The 20780-nt window shown below is 46.4% G+C and overlaps 1 protein-coding gene across 1 annotated transcript; it reads left to right on the top strand.

The window, feature by feature from the left end:
- The first annotated feature begins 365 nt into the window (after positions 1 to 365).
- On the top strand, positions 366 to 19628 carry FAM180A (family with sequence similarity 180 member A). The gene is made up of 3 exons (XM_009454279.5): positions 366 to 674; positions 12008 to 12108; positions 14902 to 19628. Exons 1-3 carry the CDS (start codon positions 599 to 601, stop codon positions 15244 to 15246), a joined length of 522 nt encoding a protein of 173 aa, XP_009452554.1. The 5' UTR covers positions 366 to 598; the 3' UTR covers positions 15247 to 19628.
- Positions 19629 to 20780: the final 1152 nt, after the last annotated feature.

Below are 20780 nucleotides of genomic sequence, written 5' to 3'. Positions count from 1 at the left end.
CCTAGTCTAGCTCCAGGGCCAGGCAACAGTGACACTCAGCCCAGGCACCACAATGATTTTGCTGTCCTGAAGGCAACTTAGGCTCAACCAGCCCTGGTGTCTGCCAGGCAGGCTCCCAACTCTGCCTCCAGCCCTCGCCCCTGGCTCTGGTATCGTATGTGTGGACGGGGAGAGCAGCCAACTCTTCGCCGGGCTCTCTAACAAGTTCCGCGGGTCTGTTTGTTAAAGAAAAATTCCAGTGGGTGCATCCAACACATGGAACTCAAGTACAGAAATTATATTTATCCGCCCCACTGCCAAGGAGATCACATGCCCCGTGAGTCACTCCAGATGTGCTCAAAAACAGAGTCTCTCTGTGGAAGGCCAGTCCCCCAATCCCAGAGAGCGTCAAATGAAGAGAGGTACCGACTCCTGTCCCACCCAGGACGCAGCCTTCAGCCTCCAGCCTTCTGAGGCAGAGTAGGCATTTCTGCACGTCTGCAAAAGGAAGGGAGGGAAGCACTCCATCATCTCACTGGGAAGAACGGCACGGGCATACCTGCAGCAACTGGGGTTCCATTGGGCTTGAGGGTCGATTTTTCACCTTTTGAAGGACAAGATGCATTGGAAGATGTTGCTGCTTCTGCTGTTGTATTACAATGCTGAGGCTTCTATGTGCCACAGGTGGAGCAGGGGTGAGTTGCTTTTTATTCATTTGTTTGTTTGATGCTCATTATACTTTCTTCAATGCAATTCAAAATTCGGAGGGAAGGACATTAGAAGCCCCGCACTCTCCTTTTGTCTAATCTGTCAATTCCTTGATGCTTCTTGACATGTTCCCCCTTCTTAGAGGGTGATGGGGAAATGACACTGGAAAAAATCAAAGCTCCTGAGGGAATTAGGTTGAGGTGGAGAACCCAGAGAGTACCCCTTTCTGGCATCCCAGAGAGAACTCATTTCTGCTTCATAGAAAGTAGAACTCATTTCTTCGACTGCCCCCACCACCTGCAGCAGTTGGGCCAGACCGTCTGGAGAGCAGGTGCTGAGGCCTGCTGCTAAAATGATGGAGTGACGGGCGCTGGGATGCCAAAGGCCTGCTCCCTGGGGGAACCAGAGCAGAAGCTCTGCAGAACGTTGCCTCCTCACCGGGAGGGGATGCATCTCTGCAGCCAGAGGTGGGCAGGTGAGGAGAGCAACCCTTCAACCTCCACTGCACCCACCAGCTCCGCCACCTCCTCACAAAGGAAGGGGCCCCAGCAAAGGCTGTTCTCTTATCACTGACTTCCTCCCCCTCAGGATGTAGTTCCTCCTAGCTGGATGGCATCTTTTCTCCATTTCCCTGGGAATGGCTCTGCTTGGTAGACACTGGGAGCACCTCGAGCCAGAGTTTATCACTGTTAGGAAAGGAGGGACCCACAGCACTGCCTACTCTTCACCAATATGAACGGAAATCTTTCCACTGCCTAAAGTCAACTGAGTTCACTCTCCTAGAAAGAACTGCAAGAAGAATGGGCTCCTTCAAGTCAGGCCAGTAGGTGTTTCTAGAGATGCAAAATTGGAAGGCAACTGGCATGGTGGCATGGATGCGCCTCCTGCTTGCTTCTCAAGGACAGTGTCAGGGAAGGAAGGAGTGGCCGGAGTGGGGATAGAGCAGCGCGAGAGAAGGATCTGAAATGGGAGGGAGGCAAAAGCTACTGTACTTATGCTGGGTTTTATTTCCTCATGGTTAAACATGACATTAGGGACTTACATCTCTAACAGGGATATAAGTCTTTTGAGCTGAGCTGTGAAGTGATCGTTGCCCAGAAACAAATAATACAGCATTCTTCATTTTTCTCATAACAACCTTGCATACACATGCACATACACACGTACACCCCTCCCTTTTCTTTTTTTAATTTTTAATTTTTAATTTCTGTGGGCACATAGTAGGTGTACATATTTATGGGGCCTACGAGATGTTTTGATACAGGCACGTCACATCATGGAAGATGGGGTGTCCATCCCCTCAAGCATTTAGCCTTTGTGTTACAAAAAATGCAATGATACTCTTTTAGTTATTTTTATTTGTTATTTATTTACTTATTTATTTTTGAGACGGAGTCTCACTCTGTTGCCCAGGCTGGAATGCAGTGGTGCAATCTTGGTTCACTGCAACCTCCGCCTCCCAGGTTCAAGCGATTCTCGTGCCTCAGTCTCCTGAGTAGCTGGAATTACAGGTGCGCACCACCACGCCTGGCTAATTTTTGTATTTTTAGTAGAGATGGGGTTTCACCATGTTGGCCAGGCTGGTCTCAAACTCCTGACCTCAAGTGATCCGCCCACCTCAGCCTCCCAAAGTTCTGGGATTATAGGCATGAGCCATAGTGCCTGGCCCTCTTTTAGTTCTTTTTAAATGTACAATTAAATTGTTATTGACTGTAGTCACCCTGTTTTCACACCTCCCTTTTCATTGTGTGCACAAACTTTGAGGTAGCACTTGGAAGTAAAAAGCAAAGAGATCTTGGAGTTGGGTTCTGTCACTCCCCTCTTTGTCACACTGGGGATTTGCTTATTAAACAGGGTAATAGTGCCCACTCTTCCTAATGCACAGGCTATTACAAAGCCAAAAGGGATTATTTGACTTGCAATATGGTTTGTAAACATGATAGCCCCATCAAGAGCTACTCTGCAAGGGTCCTGGTTTAAGTTCCATCTCTATTTGGCAATGTGATCTCAGACAAGTCTCTTAACCTCTCTGAGCTTTAGTTCACTAACGGGTGACATTAACATCCATCACATCAATAAAACCCTCATGGTGTTACTGTGAGGGTCATATTCAAAAATATAGATGAAAATACTTTGTAAATGACAAAGCACAATATAAATATTAGCTATTGCCTACCAGTTTTTGAAAAATAAAAATTTTTCATTAAAGGAAGTTTAAGGCTCTTAACAGGGGAATCTACAGCAACATTCTGGGAGCAACTTCTCCGGGCCATGTCCTTCCGCATTGGGATAGGTCTTTCCACAGTGAGTTCACGATCCACTGACTCAAAGCCAGCCCATCTGATACCGAGGTCACTATGAGGCAGCGGATGTGACGTGCTAGATTAATGGCTCAAGTCAGCGCTGAGTCAACAAATGATATGGAGTCCCTCCAACCATCATCAAATGTCTTCCACGTAGTTGATTTTTTTCATTTTTAACATTTTTTTCTAATTATAAAAGAAATACACAATTCTTGCCATGTTTTTTTTTCAAGATGGAATAGGAGTCACACCCAAATGAATAAGTTTTTCCAAATGTATTATTCATTTCACCTTCATCCTTATCCCCACCCTACCTCCAGCCTCAATTCAAAGTACTCCCTTTGGAAACAGTCTTAGGGCAATCTCTTCCAGAGCTTTTCCTCTTCCACCCCCTGCCCTTTGGCCCCCAGCCCCACCACTACCCCGTGTCCATCCTCCCACCCTCCTGCTCCAAAATGTAAATGTAGATGTAAACCCACAGGCAATATGCGCCTTGTTGTTAGAACTGTCATTTTCCTACCATCCTCCCAGCCTTTCCCTAAGTGCTCTCTAGGATTCCACCCTGGGAGGCAGCTTTCCACGCCAGGATCCAGGATCACCCATTCCAGCCCCACCAGCTTGATGAAGACCAAATGACTCACCTGTGGCCAAGCCAGGACAGCCACATCTACACACACACACACATACACACACACACACACAGGTGGCCCACGTCCCAGCACATACCAGGTCCTGCCAGGGCACCACTGGAAGGGGGAGGACTAGCCAGACTTGAGAAAGAATTATGCACCTATTAAGGATATGAATGAAATATGCATCTATTAAGGCTATGAATAGCTATGCTTTTGTTGAATACATACAAGTTATTTTTTAAGTAGTTTAATAGAGCAGCCCTTCCATTTTTTGGTGGACCTTATGTCATTTTCAGGTGTCCATTTAAGGGTTGTGTGTGTCCTCACTCATGAATGTTCCATGAGGGAAAGGCCTGTGGTCAGTACTCAGTAAGTACTCACTGACTGCTGGGCACGGTGGTGCACGCCTATAATTCCAGTGACTCAGGGGAAAGTTAAAAAAAAATTAGCTGGGTGTAGCAGCATATGCCTGTAGTCCCAGCTACTCAGAAGGTTAAGGTGGTAGGATCACTTAAGGCAAGGAGATCAAGGTGGTAGGATCACTTAGGCCCAGGAGGTCAACGATGCAGAGAGCTATGATTGCGCCACTTCACTCCAGCCTGGATGATGGAGCAAGACCCTGTATCCAAAAAGAAAATTGTTTTAAGTATTCACTGCCCAAGTGCCCCATACAGAGCCATCTCCTCACTCCATAGTAACTCTGTGAGGCAGGTGCTATCCTAACCATTTACAGGTAAGAAAATTGGAGAGTGAGGCAAGAAGTGAAGTGACCCAGCTCCCCCAGCTGCAAGGGCTGAGTTGAATTTGATCCCCCAGGTCCATCTGCTGGCAGAGTGCCCCGTCCTCATTCATCCGCTCTGCATATTTCTCCATCCCCCATGGGCCACTCACCTGCTCCCGGCAGCCCCAAGCTCCCCCTACATGGTGGAGCTTTCCAGCCAAGAGGAGCTGGCTGCCAGAGCCCTTTCAGGAGCTCTCCCAGAGGACCCCCACGCACAGGGCCGAGACCCTGGCTCACTCAGAATAGCACTGTGTTTCCAGAGGGCTGGCCCAGGAGTCAAAAAGTAAATGACATCAGTCAGATCTGGCAAAAGATCTTTTACAAACGAGAGCTTTTCCTTTCCACACCCACTGTCCTTTCCATCGAGTTGCTTCAACTGATTCATTAAAAATACAGTTGGAGTTTGGCTTGAGATGGTCTGCAGCTTGAATCCTTTCCAACAAGCTCTTTGCCACAAATGCTATGCACAGCTCTGGGGAAAGCATGATTAGCCTGAATACCATGCTACTGAACGTATTGGAGGGATGGGAGGAAAGAAGAAGAAAGAGACTTTTAACCCAGATTACAGAAAGTCAAAGAGAAGGTCGGGCTGCCAAACAAAGGCAGGCTACTCCATTGGAGTGCCTCTGGCTGTTTGTCTAGGCAAGAAAGCTTTGAAGGGCTAAGGTGTGGGGGAGGTAGGGGACAGCACTCGCTGAGATCAATTAAAAAATAGCTTCGTCCAGGCCCAAACAGGGACTCCTCAGGGATAAGGGGAGGGTGTGGTGGAGACAGAAGTCAACATCTACTTTCTGATCATTAGCCAAGACCGAGAACCACAAATAAACTCTAGATTCACCCTATTAGAAAAGGAAGGATTTTGTAGGCACTCTATTTGAAAAGAATAGAGCTTAGTGACCAGGGCAGGTAATGTGTTCCTGTGGGATTATTTATTCATTTGACAAACAGGAAGGGGCATGATGCTAGGCACTGAGAATTCAACAGTGAACAAAATAGACAAAATCCCATACCCTCTAGTGAGGGGAAACAGGCAACAAATATATTTATATTTTAAAATAGGTGATTTGTTGGATGATAATAAAGTAGGGACAGAGGCTACAGAGTCCAGAGGGTTGTAATTTTAAATAGAGTCATCCCAAAGAGCATTTTTCTCCAGCCACATTCAGGTGCACAGGGGCAGGTGTGGAATAGGCAGAGCTGGATTATGCTTTTGCCAAGCGATTGCAAAGGAACAATAAGGGGCCGGGCGCAGTGACTCACACCTGTAATCCCAGCACTTTCAGAGGCTGAGGCAGGAGGATCACTTAAGGCCAGGAGTTCGAAACCAGCCTGGCCAACATGGTAAACAACCCCGTCTCCAGTTAAAAAAAATAAAATAAAATACAAAAATTAGCCAGGCATGGTGGCGCCTGTAGTTTCAACTACTCAGGAGGCTGAGGCACAAGAATCGCTTGAACCTGGGAACCCAGATTGCACCACTGCCCTCCAGTGTGGGCGACAGAGCAAGACTCTTGTCTCAAAAAAAAAAAAAAAAAAAAAGGAACAATGAGGGAGAAAAGGAGAATCGATGCAGGAGAGTGATCCTAAAAGTAGTCCTTTGACCTTGCATATCACATTATTATAAGTCAAAGTCAGAGTTTTGAAAAGTATGTGTGATCCACTTAAGAATACGTTTTCTATCAAATGCATAGGCATTCATTCATTCATAACTAACTACCATTTATCCTTTCTGTAGTTATTCAGAACTGAAGAATGCCCACTCTCTGGGCAGAGGTACCTACAAAAAGGAGCATTGTTCACTTATCAGTGAGATTGGGTTTTGGAGCCTTGGAGATCTGGATTTTAATCCCGGGCTCTACCTCAAATAAATTGGATGGCCTAGGGCAATTTTCTTAACCTCCAAGTTTCTTCATCTATAAAATGGAAAGTACCTCACAAGGTACTTATGGACAGCACAAGGCACACAGTGGGTGCCCCTGAGCTCTTACATTATTATATCTGAGCTCCACATGTTAAGAGCTTTAGCCTGAGCTCCAGAGGTATCTCTCAGCAGAAGACATGGACAGAACACGCTATAACACATGAATCATGAACTCTGGATCCAGCTCCTGGACTAACTTAGTCCATGTGGCATGACCTTTAGCAAATGAGTCACTTGTTCTATGCTGGTCGGTCCCATGTGTCCTAGATGCTCATTTGTCCAGGGAATCGAGGAGGAGCTGAGCAGTGCTTGGTTTCCCCACCCCATGGCCAGCCTGGGCAGCCAACTTCCATGCAAGCTGACCATTGAGTCTCAGGAAAGGCTTCCTGGGGAAACAAGATTTTCTAAAATGTAGGAGCAAGTCTAGTTTCCAGCTTTGCACATATACATCTTGGAGTTTGCCAGCCCTTGTTTCAGCCATGAGCATTTCTGGTGGGGTCCAGCCTTCATCATTATGGACAAGAACATCTTGGAGTGACTGTACATTGTGAAATTGTACCTCTGTATTTTGACATTGATCAGATAGAGCTATTTCTCACCCACCACCTCCAGCCTCTCCAGTGGAGATAAGTTTATTCTCTCTAGATCTTGCCTCACACAGGGAGTCAGATCTGGGTGGCTGCTGAGCCACTGAGATGTCTGCCCTAGAGCTGGCTGCACTCCAGCAGCCGTCCCTACCCCTGCCCAATGCACAAGGTCAAAGCAGCCACAGAAATGTGAGGGGCAGCACTGCTGGGCCTGGTGGACCAGTACAGGGGTGTGGGTGAGGAAGGGAGGGAGAGAGACCCATCTTTAAGATTCCTGTGCTTCCCACACATACATTCTAATTTTTTACTTTTTAAATGGATTGGTAGGACCTCCTTTTTAGCTTCTAGATATTGATCCTTATCAGTGACATTCATTGGAAATGCTTTCTCCCATTTGCTTGGCTTTTCTTTTTTTTTTTTTTTTTTTTTTTTTTTGAGACAGGGTCTCACTCTATTGCCCAGGCTAGAGTACAGTGGCTGATCACAGCTCACTACAGCCTTGACCTCCCAGGCCCAGTTGATCCTCCTGCCTCAGCCTCCCAAGTAGCTGGGACCACAAGTGTGTGCCACCATGCCCAGCTAAATTTTTTTATTTTTAGTAGAGATGGGTCTCACTATGTTGCCCAGACTGGTCTCAAATTCCTGGGTTCAAGTTATCCACCCGCCTCAGCTTCCCAAAGTCCTGAGACTATAAGTGTGAGCTGCCACACCTGGTACACACTTACTTTTTTTTTTTTTTTTTTTGAGACGGAGTCTCAGTCTGTCACCCAGGCTGGAGTGAAGTGGCATGATCTCGGCTCACTGCAACCTCCGCCTCCCGGGTTCACGCCATTCTCCTGCCTCAGCCTCCTGAGTAGCTGGGACTACAGGTGCCCTGTAGGTGCCTGCCACCACACCCAGTTAATTTTTGGTACACACTTACATTCTAAAGCAATAGCCATTCCCGTTGTCTGAAGCTATTTCTAAGTCTCCACCAAACTATGTTACTATTCAGTAGGAGACCAAGAGCTATTGGAAATGACAAAGTTTCCATTATCAAGCTCAGCTTTGAATCAGGAAGTATTTTCTTCTTGGCTCTTTGAGAACTAGGGGTCCCTCTGGGGTGAGCATGTTAAAGACATGTTGCTGTTCACAGGGCAACAACTGAGCGAAGAAAGTCCAGGTCTAAGATCATGAATAACTTCCAGGCAGGCAGCGGCTGTGATTACAGGGAGCAGAAAGGGCTCCACGCCCTGACATTCCCTCCCTATCGCCTTCATCTGCTGGGACTGAGGTTTTTTTTTGTTTTTTGTTTTTTGTTTTTTAAGGGAATAATACCTTTAATTTGGCAATAAGAGATAAATTCTAGCAGAATTAAAGAAGTAGAGTCTCTCTTAGATCCTATCCTAAGAAGGGGGTTTCATCCACCTCCTTTCTTCCTGGTGGGAAGAAAAGAAAAGCACAAAGAAAGAAACAGGCCACACCTTGACCTAGGACCAACTCATCTCATACCAAGGAGAAAACAGAGACAAAGTCCATGCCCTCTTTGTGCCTGCACTCCTTACCTCCAAGAACATGATGACCTTGATCTCTTCAGATGACCTTGTAAGGCCCCATCAGATAGGCAAGAGCTCTGAACTGTTTTATGGTAGAAGGACACCATCGGCCTGTCTGTGATATGGATAACACAGATCTGGCTGCCAACTGGAGCCTGGGAGCTGGAAAAAGTCCCAGTGCCTACATTTCACTTCCAGAGATGCCCACAAATTGGCCTGGAGTGTGGTCTTGGGCATTTGGGTTTCTAAAAGTGCCCGGATGAATCGAATGTCTAGTCAAGGCTGGGAACTACCGGTCTAAACAGAGAGCGGCCACACAGCCTAGGGTCAGCGTCTTCCACACAATTTCAGGTCAAGCTTACTCCGACTAGGACAGTGGTTCTCAACCTCGGCTGCCATTAGAAGCACTTAGGAAGCTTTACAAAATCGTAATGTGTTCATTGCCCTCTGGTTCAATTAAATCAGAACTCTGGAGCCGGGTCCAAGAAACTGCTTTGGCGATTCTAACAGTGTTAACTAGTGGAGTCACAGACACCTCACTCTCCTGCGTTCCACCTGACACTACAGGCATTGGCAATGGACAAACAGGGGCAAAGGCTTCCTCAAGCCCTAAAATCTATGATTCTGGGGGAAACTGGCTCTTTTTTGGCAAAGAATATAAACTCTGCCAAAATACCTGGCTAGGGAATACTGCCATGGAGCTCATGGCTCCTTCCCTGAGCATGGTCTGGCGAAACAGAGCTGGTCACTCTGCTGGCCGAGGCGACCATTAGTGCAGGGATTTGGTCATCAACAGCTATGCCCGGCGCACACCCCGGAAGCCTGCCAGGCTCTGCCACGGGTACAGAATATAAAACTGTATGTATCAAAGCCCTTGAGGAACTTGTGGTATCGATCATAAATAAGTTACTGAGAAAGCAATTTACAGCAATACTATAATAAGCCCATCAGGATTTTCTGGGACATGGGAGATCCCTACCAGTGAGCTTTTCAGGAAAGTTCCTCTAAGTTAAAGATGTTTCCTTTTTTTTTTTTTTTTTTTTAATCACTTCTGATGGCAATCCTTCTAAAATGATTTCCATCCTTCCCTGCCTTTTTTTTTTTTTTTTTTTTTTTTGAGACAGAGTCTCACCCTGTCACCCAGGCTGTAGTGCAGTGGCGCGATCTTGGCTTACTGCAAGCTCCGCCTCCCGGGTTCACGCCATTCTCCTGCTTCAGTCTTCCAGGTAGCTGCAACTACGGGCGCCTGCCACCACACCCGGCTAATTTTTTGTATTTTTTTAGTAGAGACGGGGTTTCACCATGTTACCCAGGATGGTCTCAATCTCCTGACCTCGTGATCCGCCCGCCTCAGCCTCCCAAAGTGCTGGGATTACAGGTGTGAGCCACCGCGCCCGGCATTTTTTTTTTTTTTTTTTTTTTTTTTTTTTTTTTTTTTGAGATGGAGTCTCACTCTGTCGCCAGGCTGGAGTGCAGTGTGGCACGATGTCGGTTCACTGCAAGCTCCACCTCCCGGGTTCAAGCAATTCTCCTGCCTCAGCCTCCCAAGTAGCTGGGATTACAGGCACGCACCATCATGCCCAGCTAACTTTTGTATTTTTAGTAGAGATGGGGTTTCACCATGTTGACCAGGCTGGTCTCAAACTCCTGGCCTCATGTGATCTGCCCACCTCGGCCTCCCAAAGTGCTGGGATTTTAGGCACTAGCCACAGCGCCCAGCCTGCCTTCTTTAACTGCGTACACTGAACATAATTTGACCTTTTCTCAATGGCTCAAGGGCACTATTATCAACTAGCAGAGCTGCCATTTATGATTAAGCAAAATATGCCTGTACAACTTCAGGGGGTGCCAACACCTTGTAGTCTCCAATTTTTACCATTATTTCCACAGTTTTCTGGTAGATCATAATTAAGTGTCTTAAAGAAGCTGTACCTTTTTCTATCAGCTGGCGGAGGGCTTGCCGATCATTTCTGCACAGTGCCTGCACCCCAGAGGGGCTGTGGAGGTGACCAGAGCTATTTGCTCCTAGCCTGACGTGGTCCTGGAGAACTGCAATTTATAATGATCATTCCTATACCCTCTGATGTTCTGTCTTCTCCTTCACTTGTCCCCAGTCAGTGCCTAATTCTTGCTGTCCTGTGTACCTCTAATAGCAATTCATCTTCCTCCAGTTACCATTTCTACATGCAACCACTGGGGAACAGCATTGTCAAGTCACTGACTTTATACTAAATACATTCCTAAATCAGCCAGGCTTGGCTGGGCTCGGTAGCTCATGCTTATAGTCCCAGCACTTTGGGAGGCTGAGGCAGGCGGATCACTTGAGGTCAGGAGTTCAAGACCAGCCTGGCCAACATGGTGAACTCCTGTCTCTACTAAAAATGCAACAATTAGCCGAGCGTGGTGGCACACATCTGTAATCCCAGCTACTTGAGAGGCTGAGGCAGGAGAATCACTTGAACCCACAGCGGGCAGAGGTTGCAGTGAGCCAAGATCGTGCCACTGCACTCCAGCCTGGGCAACAGAGCAAGACTCCATCTCAAACAAACAAACAAACAAACAAAAATCAGGCAGCCCTTGGGGAAAGCTCTGAGTTTGACCCCACAATGATGCCCTAGATCCAAGGGCCTGGGTCTTGTGCAGCTCTCTTCCTTTATTTTGTCACGTGTGTTCAGATTCTTGGCAGCTATATTTTGGATGCCTGAGGCAGCCAGAATCCTGATCTTCTGATTAAAACAGGCAGTGAATCAACATAAACCAGCACTTCATACTGATAACGTGCTAAGATGCGTGCAGTGCTATTAGGGAACAGTGTTTTCAGGGAACTCACTTACTGACTTTGGGGCTTTTTGTTTTCACTCATTTCTACTTTGCTTTATTTTGCTTTGGTTTAATATAAATTTCCTAAGGCATGCATATCCCCAGGCATATAGATTTTGCAAAACTTTCTCAGATGGTTCTTCCTTTTTCTTTTTCTTTTTCTTTTCTTTTCTCGTTTTCTCAGACGGTTCTGATGAGCAGCCAGTTTTTAAGCCACTGGTCTGATATGACTGAGAGCTTTCTGGGCCACACCAGGGAAGTATGTCACCTCTCTCCTCACTCTGTGTCCACCACCACTTTCCAGTCAGTCCTTTTTTTCTTTCTTTCTTTCTTTCTTTTTTTTTTTTTTTTTTGACATGGAGTCTCGCTCTGTTGCCCAGGCTGGAGTGCAATGGCGCAGTCTCGGCTCACTGCAACCTCCACCTCCTGAGTTAAAACTATTCTCCTGCCTCAGCCTTCCATGTAGCTGCAATTACAGGCACCCGCCACCATGCCCGGCTGTTTTTTTGTAATTTTAGTAGAGATGGGGTTGCACCATGTTGGCCAGGCTGGCTTCGAACTCCTGACTTCAGGTGATCCGCCCGCCTCGGCCTCCCAAAGGGCTGGAATTAGAGGCATGAGCCACCGTGCCTGGCCAAGTCAGTCCGTTTTTAAGACTCCTTGACTACCTTCAAGGTGGATCAGAGGGAGAAGGTCTGGGTGCACACAGCAGCCAGGAACTCACTGTTTTCTTTCTTTCAGCTGTGCTCTTCCCTGCCGCCCACCGGCCAAAGAGGTCCTCATCACTGCCATTGAACCCAGTCCTGCAGACCTCCCTGGAGGAGGTGGAGCTGCTCTACGAGGTAGGCAGAGGGGAACATGCTCAATCCAAGTCACCCAAAAGACTCTGCGCTTTCTCTATCTTTTTTGGAAAAGGAGAAGTGACCTCTCAGCCCCTGACCACGAGTGACCCCTGCTGTGGTAGGGAATAGCCTAATTTGTAGAGGTCATAGAACCTACTCATTCATAAAGTATTCCTCATGCCTCCTGTCTTTCCCACATGCTATAACAGAGAATGATGGCATTAGGAGTTCAGTTCAGTTTAAACTAAAGATTAGGTTTGGCCTATAGGCATCACTCCTGGCACCCAGGCACCAGAGTGTGGCAATATTCCCAAGCAAAGGCCTTGAGGCAGGACTTGCCAGGAAATGCCAAGCCATTGTCTGGGTGCAGCCGTGTCTCCAAGGCCCTGCATGCTAAGATGGCAATGCTGTCTGGCTGAGCTGCCAGCCTAGCTGGGTTTCTGGAAGCCACAGACCACCCTGCAGGCTGTCTTTCACTACCTCTCACCTTGCATCACTGAGACCCCACTCCTCCTCCAAACCACAGGATCAATTTCCCGAGGCTGCCCAGATTGGTTCAGTGTTACGATCCCAGGCTCAAGATCTGAGCTTTAGTCCTGGCTCTATCACCCGTCCGCTGTGCCACCTTGCATAAGCCACTGTTTCTCTCTGGGCCTGACTCTCCTCAACTGTTAAATGAGAGAATTCAACTAGGCTGTCCAAAATTCCCCTCCAGCTTTGACATCCTCTGACTCCATGCACTAGGACTGTCTGGTTAAGAAAGAGACAGCTGGTTGGGGGCTGGGCACGGTGGCTTACGCCTGTAATCCCAGCACTTTGGAAGGCCAAGGCGGGCGGATCACAAGGTCAGGTGTTCAAGACCAGCCTGGCCAACACGGTGAAACCCCATCCCTACTAAAAATACAAAAATTAGCTGGGCATGGTGGCACGTGCCTGTAATCCCAGCCACTCAGGAGGCTGAGGCAGGAGAATCACTGGAACCCGGGAGGTGGAGGTTGCAGTGAGCCGAGATCACGCCACTGCACTCCAGCCTGGACAATAGAGCAAGACTCCATCTCAAAAAGAAAAAAAAAAAAGAAAAGAAAGAGACAGCCAGGCCAGGTGCGGCGGCTCATGCTTGTAATCCCAGCACTTTGGGAGGCCGAGGCAGGTGGATCACCTGAGGTCAGGAGTTCAAGACCAGCCTGGCCAACGTGGTGAAACCTCATCTCTACCAAAAATACAAAAATTAGCTGGCCATGGTGGCATGCACCTGTAATCCCAGCTACTTGGGAGGCTGAGGCAGGAGAATCACTTGAACCCGGGAGGTGGAGGTTGCAGTGATCTCAGATCGCACCACCGTACTCCAGCCTGGGTGACAGAGCGAGACTCCATCTCAAAAAAATAAAATAAAAAAAGAGAGAACTTGCTGTAGCCATGCAGTTAAGCCAGGGGGAGAGATTTCAAATCCTGCCTTGGGAACCAGACTGGGAAATGCAGAGTCTTTGCCTAGTCTTGAACATGGGAGTCATACGAAGAGATCTATATTTTAGAAAGATCATAGACAGTGCCATGGAGGATGAATTCGGGCAGGGGAGGACAGAGACAGAGAGAAGAGAGAGGATTTAGAGTCATTCCATCCCTACTGTGAGCCTGGCACTACCCAGGGATGTGCATGGCAGACCCAGCTCCCACGCTTAGTGGGCAGGTCAGAGACGAGGACAAATCTCTGTGTCCCACTTGATTCCTAGCACAATCCTCTGCATCCTTCAAACTCTGAACATTTTTCCAGAGGTCCTATAGTAAATATAAAGAAACTAGAGCTATACCCAAATAAATATATTGTTTGCCAAGGATGTACTTCTTGACTTTTCCAAGAGCTGCCAAGAAGAATCAGTTAGAAAATCAGTCATTTGGCTCGGGGTAGTGGCTCATGCCTGTAATCCCAGCACTTTTGGGAGGTCGAGGCTGGTGGATCATCTGAGGTCAGGAGTTCGAGACCAGCCAGACCAACATGGTGAAACCCCATCTCTAATAAAAATACAAAAAACTAGCCAGGCATGGTGGCAGGTGCCTGTATTCCCAGCTACTTGGGAAGCTGAAACAGGAGAATCGCTTGAACCCAGGAGGTGGAGGTTGCAGTGAGCTGAGATCACACCACTGCATTCTAGCCTGAGTGACAGAGTGAGACTCCATCTCAAAAAAGAAAACAAAAAACAAAACAAAAAAAAAAACAGAAAATCAGTAATTTTATGACCTTTATGTCTGAACTCCTTCTTTTTGAAAGCTGGTTTAACACAGAAAAGAAACAGCAAGGGGCCCACAGCCCAATCCAGTCTCACCTTGTCTTTGAATAGAAAAACCAAGCTAATGCAGAAAGAGTCTCCCAGCTTCTGCCTTAAAATTATCGAAATAGTTGATGCTTTAGATGATCTTTGTTGGGTGGAAAAAAGAAAGGGAAGAAGGAATTTATCCAGGACACTAGAAACTATAATTAGTCCCTTAAACACTGGTTTTGAACCAGACACTGTATTAGCTTTGTCCATATTTGTCTTATTTACCTCTCACAATATCCCAGTGAAGTAGATGGTGTTACTAATTATTTACACAGAGAAGGAAAGTGAGGCTCAGAGAAGTTAAGTAACTTGTCCAAGTTCACACAGCAAGTGAGAAAGTCAGAACTGGAACTCAGGTCTCTTGAGTTCCAAAGCTCTTCTGGCAGCTGCCTCCCTAAGGGAAGGTGCATGATAATGAACAACTGTGTCCTCAGCAATGCCTCACTTCATATTTTTGCACATCCACATTTCTCACCAGTTCCTGCTGGCCGAACTTGAGATCAGCCCTGACCTGCAGATCTCCATCAAGGACGAGGAGCTGGCCTCCTTGCGGAAGGCCTCGGACTTCCGCACCATCTGCAACAACGTCATCCCCAAGAGCATCCCAGACATCCGCCGGCTCAGCGCCAGCCTCTCCAGCCACCCTGGCATCCTCAAGAAAGAAGACTTTGAAAGGACAGTGCTGACCCTGGCCTACACAGCCTACCGCACAGCCCTGTCCCACGGCCATCAGAAGGACATCTGGGCGCAGTCCCTCGTTAGCCTCTTCCAGGCCCTGAGGCACGACTTGATGCGCTCCTCACAGCCGGGAGTACCTCCCTGAGAGACTGGCCCACACCAGGACCTCAGAGCAGGGACCAGCACAGTAATCCAGAAAGTCTTCATTCTCTACTCCATTTACAGAGACCAGCAACAAAACACTTACCGCTGACACGGAGCAGCAGAGATCAAACAGTAACCCCGATGCTCTTTTCTCCTTGTAGTTTCCTGGAAGACACATCTGATTCATGCCATCATGTGACCTGGGCTGGAAGAAAGGGCTGGAGTGGTCATTCAAGATGCCTCCATGGGCAGAATGGTTTGCCTATGGCAGGCAGAATTCTGATATGCTTCAACCCAGAGCAGTGGCCACACACACTCAAGAGTGAGAACAGGCCGGGCACAGAGGCTCATGCCTGTAATCCCAGCACTTTAGGAGGCTGAGACAGGAGGATTATTTGAGGTCAGGAGTTCAAGACCAGCCTGGGCAACACAGTGAAAACCCATCTCTACTAAAATCACAAAAATCAGCCGGACGTGGTGGCGTACACCTGTAATCCTGGCTACTCAGTAGGCTGAGGCAGGAGAACCAGCTGAACCCAGGAGGTAGAGGTTGCAGTGAGCTGAGATTGTGCCACTGCACTCCAGCCTGGGGAACAGAGCGAGACTCTGTCTCAAAAATAAAAATAAAAATAAATTTAAAAAAGAGTGAGGAATGAGCTAGAAGAGACATCATGGCAGGAAGATGGGGGACAGATTCCTTCGGTCCTAAGGGACTAGGGTGCTGGGTTGAATGAACATTTTTCCAGAGGTTCTACAGTAAATATAAAGAAATTAGAGCTATACCCAAATAAATATATTATTTGCCAAGGATATACTTCTTGACTTTTCCAAAAGTTGCCAAGAATAATCCATTAGAAAATCAGTAATTTTATGACCTTTATGTCTGAACTCTTCTTTTCTGAAAGCTGGCATAACACAGAAGAGAAACAGGAAGGGGCCCACAGCCCAGTCCAGCCATTCCTTGTCTTTGAATAGAAAAACCAAGCTAATGCACAAAGAGTCTCCCAACGAACAAGGTGGCATGAAGGCCCGTGCCTGTCTGTCTTCATGCAAAAATAATTTAGCATCATCAGACAACTAAATGCTCCAAATAAAAATGATTTTCAGATGACAGAATTCTACCCTTTCAAATGGCAAAACTTTCCTTTTATAGATATTGACTCGATATCTTTTTAAACTATATATACAAATCACCTTAAGCTTTTGTTTAGTGTAAGATCATCATTCAAACATTCTTGTGTGTGTGTGTGTGTGTGTGTGTGTGTGTGTGTGTGTGTGTGTGTGTGTGTGATGGAGTCTCGCTCTGTCATCCTGGCTGGAGTGCAGTGGCACTATCTCGGCTCACTGCAGTGTCTGCCTCCCGGGTTCAAGCGATTCTCCTGCTTCAGCCTCCCGAGTAGCTGGGACTATAGGCGCGCACCACCACACCTGGCTAATTTTTCTATTTTTAGTAGAGACAGTTTTTCGCCATGTTAGCCAGGCTGGTCTCAAACTTCTGGCCTCAAGTGATCCACCCACCTCAGGCTCCCAAAGTGTTGGGATTATAGGCGCGAGCCATTGCGCCCGGCCATGTCATCATTTAAACATTCTAATGAAGGAGTTGGATAAGATAATCTCTAAGACTTCTACCTATGAAGTTCCTACAATCCTTCAACTGTGAGATGCCACAAGGAGAGCACCTGGATCTGAGAAGTCAGCTCAACTGTTTGTACCAACCCTGAGAGGTCCCAGACTGCTCATTCTGTGTTCAGTTCTGAGTTTTCCTGCTGCCTCCCTCACTGTCAGGCTATTAGAGCATATTTTTCTTTGTTACCAATATAAGTTGCCCTTCACAGTCTGTTCTTTCTTAGCTGGCCATTGCCTACAAACTATGATAGCCAGGCTCATTATAATTCTATGTTAAATAAGAGTTAATAGATGAAGTCCTCTGCTAGGGGTCGAGCGTCTGGGTCCTAATAAGGATTCCTCATTAGCTCAGAGATCTTTCTGTCTTCTCCTAAGTTTACAGCTGAGCTCAGCAAGCAAAAGCTGCAACAAGTCTGATCTTTGAATGAGTGAGGATTTATTGGGCTAAATTTGATTCTGAAATGGGTATTTAACAGTTGTCATTTGATAATGATGAGGTCTGGACTCCTTCAAAATCTTTGAGCAAATAAGCTTTGCCTAGCAGTGCTAGCCGCATGATCTTTTTGGAGAAATACTAGGACACAGGAAGAAGGTATTCATCATCAGAGAAAAACACAGCTTTGCATCCTGATATTCTCAGGCTCAGAAGATTAGTAAGTCTCAGTTTCTCTTTCTCATTCCCTGACCATTCTGCTCTTTTACCTCCTCCAAATGCAGATTCTGATATATGCTTTTTTTGTTCAATCTTTCTTTTTCTAAATGTACATATTCTCTCTGACATGGTCACTCTGCTTGTCTCTGTCTTTCTTTCTTTTATTTTAGTTGGTATCTCTGCTGCTGTATATTTGGGCCCAATTCCAAATATCTCTGTATCTGTTTTTTGATGCATCTCCAAGACTCTTCTGCTTGACTTTTGCGCTATCTCTGCTGACCCACACTCTAACACTCACTGTCTGTCAGTCTTCTCTGGGTATCATTGTCTAAGTAAAACACAAGTCAGTGTACAGACAGCGTTGGGATCAGCCAGAGGCAGATAAACATGGTAGCCTATCTTCACAGTTTGTACTTTTCCTAGATGTCAGATGGGGAGTGGATTAGCAATGGCCTCAGTCCCTAGACACTGTGCAATACCCTGATAGTCAGTCTTGTATCCCGCCCTGAGGCTCCACTCCCTTGACAATGGATCTGAAAGCTTTCTTGTACTCAGAATCATCAGATGGAAAAGCCCACCCTTGTAGTCCCTGACCACCATGTTATGTAGATGGCTGCTCCCAGTAGTAAGAAATCCATGAATGGGAAGATGGTTCCCAGGAACATTCACCCAGCAACAACAAAATTAAACACAAATTGGGGCTTGAATTTTTGTGGCAATCAATGACTGAAAAAAAAAATAGAAAAAAGAAGGACATGACCTTTTTAAAGACAAATGAAGACTCATTTTCAGTAACTAGAGTCTTAAAAACTATTTTAATCTGAATGCAGATCACTGTTTACCCACAGAGAGTTTTATGACAATGATTTCACTGACATGCAGAATCAAATATTATGATCACCACCAGCAGCCAAAAAACCCTATTCTTTGCCCAAGGAGTAGTGGAAATGTAGACTAGACAGACAAACAGGGTCTCCTATTTTGCCTCATTAGTGCCACACTCTATGCAACTACAGTCACGAAGGGGTCACATTTGGTTATAATTACTATTAGAATAATATGGGAGTGTGATGTTTGTGGTGGAAACTTGCCCATGACTTATGTAACCATTTCTGCTGACAAATTTTAGGATCTAAAAACTTTGTGGGTTTTTTTGTTTTGTTTTTGTTTGTTTGTCTTTGGGACAGTCTCGCTCTGTCACCCAGGCTGGAGTGCAGTGGCACCTCCGCCTACAGTGTTCAAACGATTCTCCCACCTCAGCCTCCCAAGTAGCTGGGACCACAGGCACACGTCACCATGCCCTGCTAATTTTTTTGTATTTTTAGCAGAGATGGGGTTTCACCATGTTGGCCAGGCTGGTCTCAAACTCCTGACCTCAAGTGGTCCACCTGCCTCAGCCTCCCAAAATGCTAGGATTACAGGCGTGAGCCACCATGCCCGGCCCAGGATCTAAAAACTTTCTAAGTTTCCTCCATCGTTGGCATCCTCACAGCTATCTCCAATGTCACTCAAGAGACATCAACAGACATTTAACTGCTGCAAACTTCATTGCTCTGTCACCTCACCTTGAATCTAACAAATCAAAGTATTTCTGCAAGTCCAATGGTCTAAAATCAAATGCTTGTTAAATGACTTTGTACAACACCCCTTACTTTCCTAATCCATTTCAATCTTATTTTTTTTATTGTGGTAAAAAACACATCACGTAAAATGTACCATCTTAACCATTTTTAAGCATATGGTACAGCAGTGTTAACTCCATGCATGTTGTGAAACAGACCCCCGGAACTTTCTCATCTTGTAATTCTGAAGTTCTATACCCACTGAACAACTCCTCTTTTCCCCTTCCCCCTGCCTGCCCCAGCTCTTGGCACCATTACTCTGCTTTCTGTTTTTGAGAGTCTGACTACTTAAGATACCTCATACAAGCGGGATCTGGCTTACATTTCTTGAGCATCGTATTCTGGAAAAGTGTTTCTTTCCTCTGAAAAATGGGTAGAGTTCTGAAGGAGAACTACTGGTCTTATTGTACACTTGCTGTACCTATTTTTATTTAACAAATATTCATCTATGGTATAATAAAGTTGTCATGATTGAGTTGCTCACTGGAATCTTTGTTATCTCAGAGTATCTCACCGAGGAATTTGGAATGGTTCATGGGTTTCACAGTGGATGTTGACTTCCACAGCTGCTTATAATTATTCGCTGTCTTTAATGTTTGCGACCAAAACATCACACACGTGGTATTGTTCATTCTGAGTTTCAAAATCATAACCAAAAAAAAATGAGGCCAGAATGTAGTAAATACAGTAGCCAGTCTTTAACATGCATTTAAAGAGTTGAGTCATCCTAGCCCATCCTACGATGGCAAGATAATTTCAAAGGGGACCTCAGCTGTCCACAGTTGCACCTGCCTTAAAAGTCAAGAAGAATTTGTTTTTTTGGGTCACTTCCCTGGTCACTTTAGCCTGGGGATCATTTCCAAGTAGTATAGTTGCAGATCTGCGAACGCCATTCCTGTGTTCTGTGAATTCAAGACAACATGGGTTTTATAACCCTTTGACTCTGCTCAGCATCTCCCAGATCAAGGTAAGGTAATGTTGCCAAGAACCACTACTTACAGAATGTTTGGGCTTTTGCTTTTGCTTTTCTTCCTTGCCCCAAATCCTCATGTCCGTTCTGAGAAAAGAAGCTAACAACGTCTTCCAATCTGTAAACAGGAGAAATTCCAGAGTTCAACTGCAGCTAAGACCTCGTCACTGAACTTGTCAACTTCTTCCCCGCCCTCCCACCTCCTCCTTTTGTACCAGCCAAAGGTCTTCGGTTTCCTTTTTGGAGAGCCCCAGAGAGAAGCATTTGAGCACCTACTTTAGCCAGAGAGACCACTGACATCTGGGCATGAGACTGGCATCTAGACTTTGCCAGGGAGGCAGCTATACTTCCCAAAAGATCTGGGGTCTTTCTCACAGGCTCATACCCTCTGCTGGCCTAGACCCTTTATATTCCCCCCTCGGTGCTGAGGCAAACGATCTTTGCCAGCAGGGAGGTCTGAAAGGCTTAACTTTGTACACTTCTGAGGCAAATTCTCCAGAAGCAATGTTGCATTTTCTCCCTGCCACCAGGCACATTCCCTTCCCAAGGTCTAGATCAGCAGGTGGCCCTCCCAGCGAAAGCTCTTTGTCCTATGATCCGAAACAATAAAGCTGTGCTTGGGTACGTGAGATTATGTTTACGATGATGGTCATCACTCCAGCCCT

This window comes from Pan troglodytes, chromosome 6 (genome assembly GCF_028858775.2).
Source record: "Pan troglodytes isolate AG18354 chromosome 6, NHGRI_mPanTro3-v2.0_pri, whole genome shotgun sequence".
NCBI classification, from domain to species: Eukaryota; Metazoa; Chordata; class Mammalia; order Primates; family Hominidae; genus Pan; species Pan troglodytes.
Note: the sequence above shows the minus strand (reverse complement) of the source record. Positions and strands in the feature narration are given on the sequence as shown.

What these genes read in the sequence shown, in the direction of transcription:
- FAM180A (XM_009454279.5), top strand. Translation starts at nt 599, where the DNA reads ATGCATTGGAAGATGTTGCTGCTTCTGCTGTTGTATTACAATGCTGAG. An exon ending in GTGCCACAGGTGGAGCAGGG is followed by an intron (nt 675 to 12,007) that starts GTGAGTTGCTTT and finishes TCTTTCTTTCAG; the next exon opens with CTGTGCTCTTCCCTGCCGCC. An exon ending in AGGTGGAGCTGCTCTACGAG is followed by an intron (nt 12,109 to 14,901) that starts GTAGGCAGAGGG and finishes ATTTCTCACCAG; the next exon opens with TTCCTGCTGGCCGAACTTGA.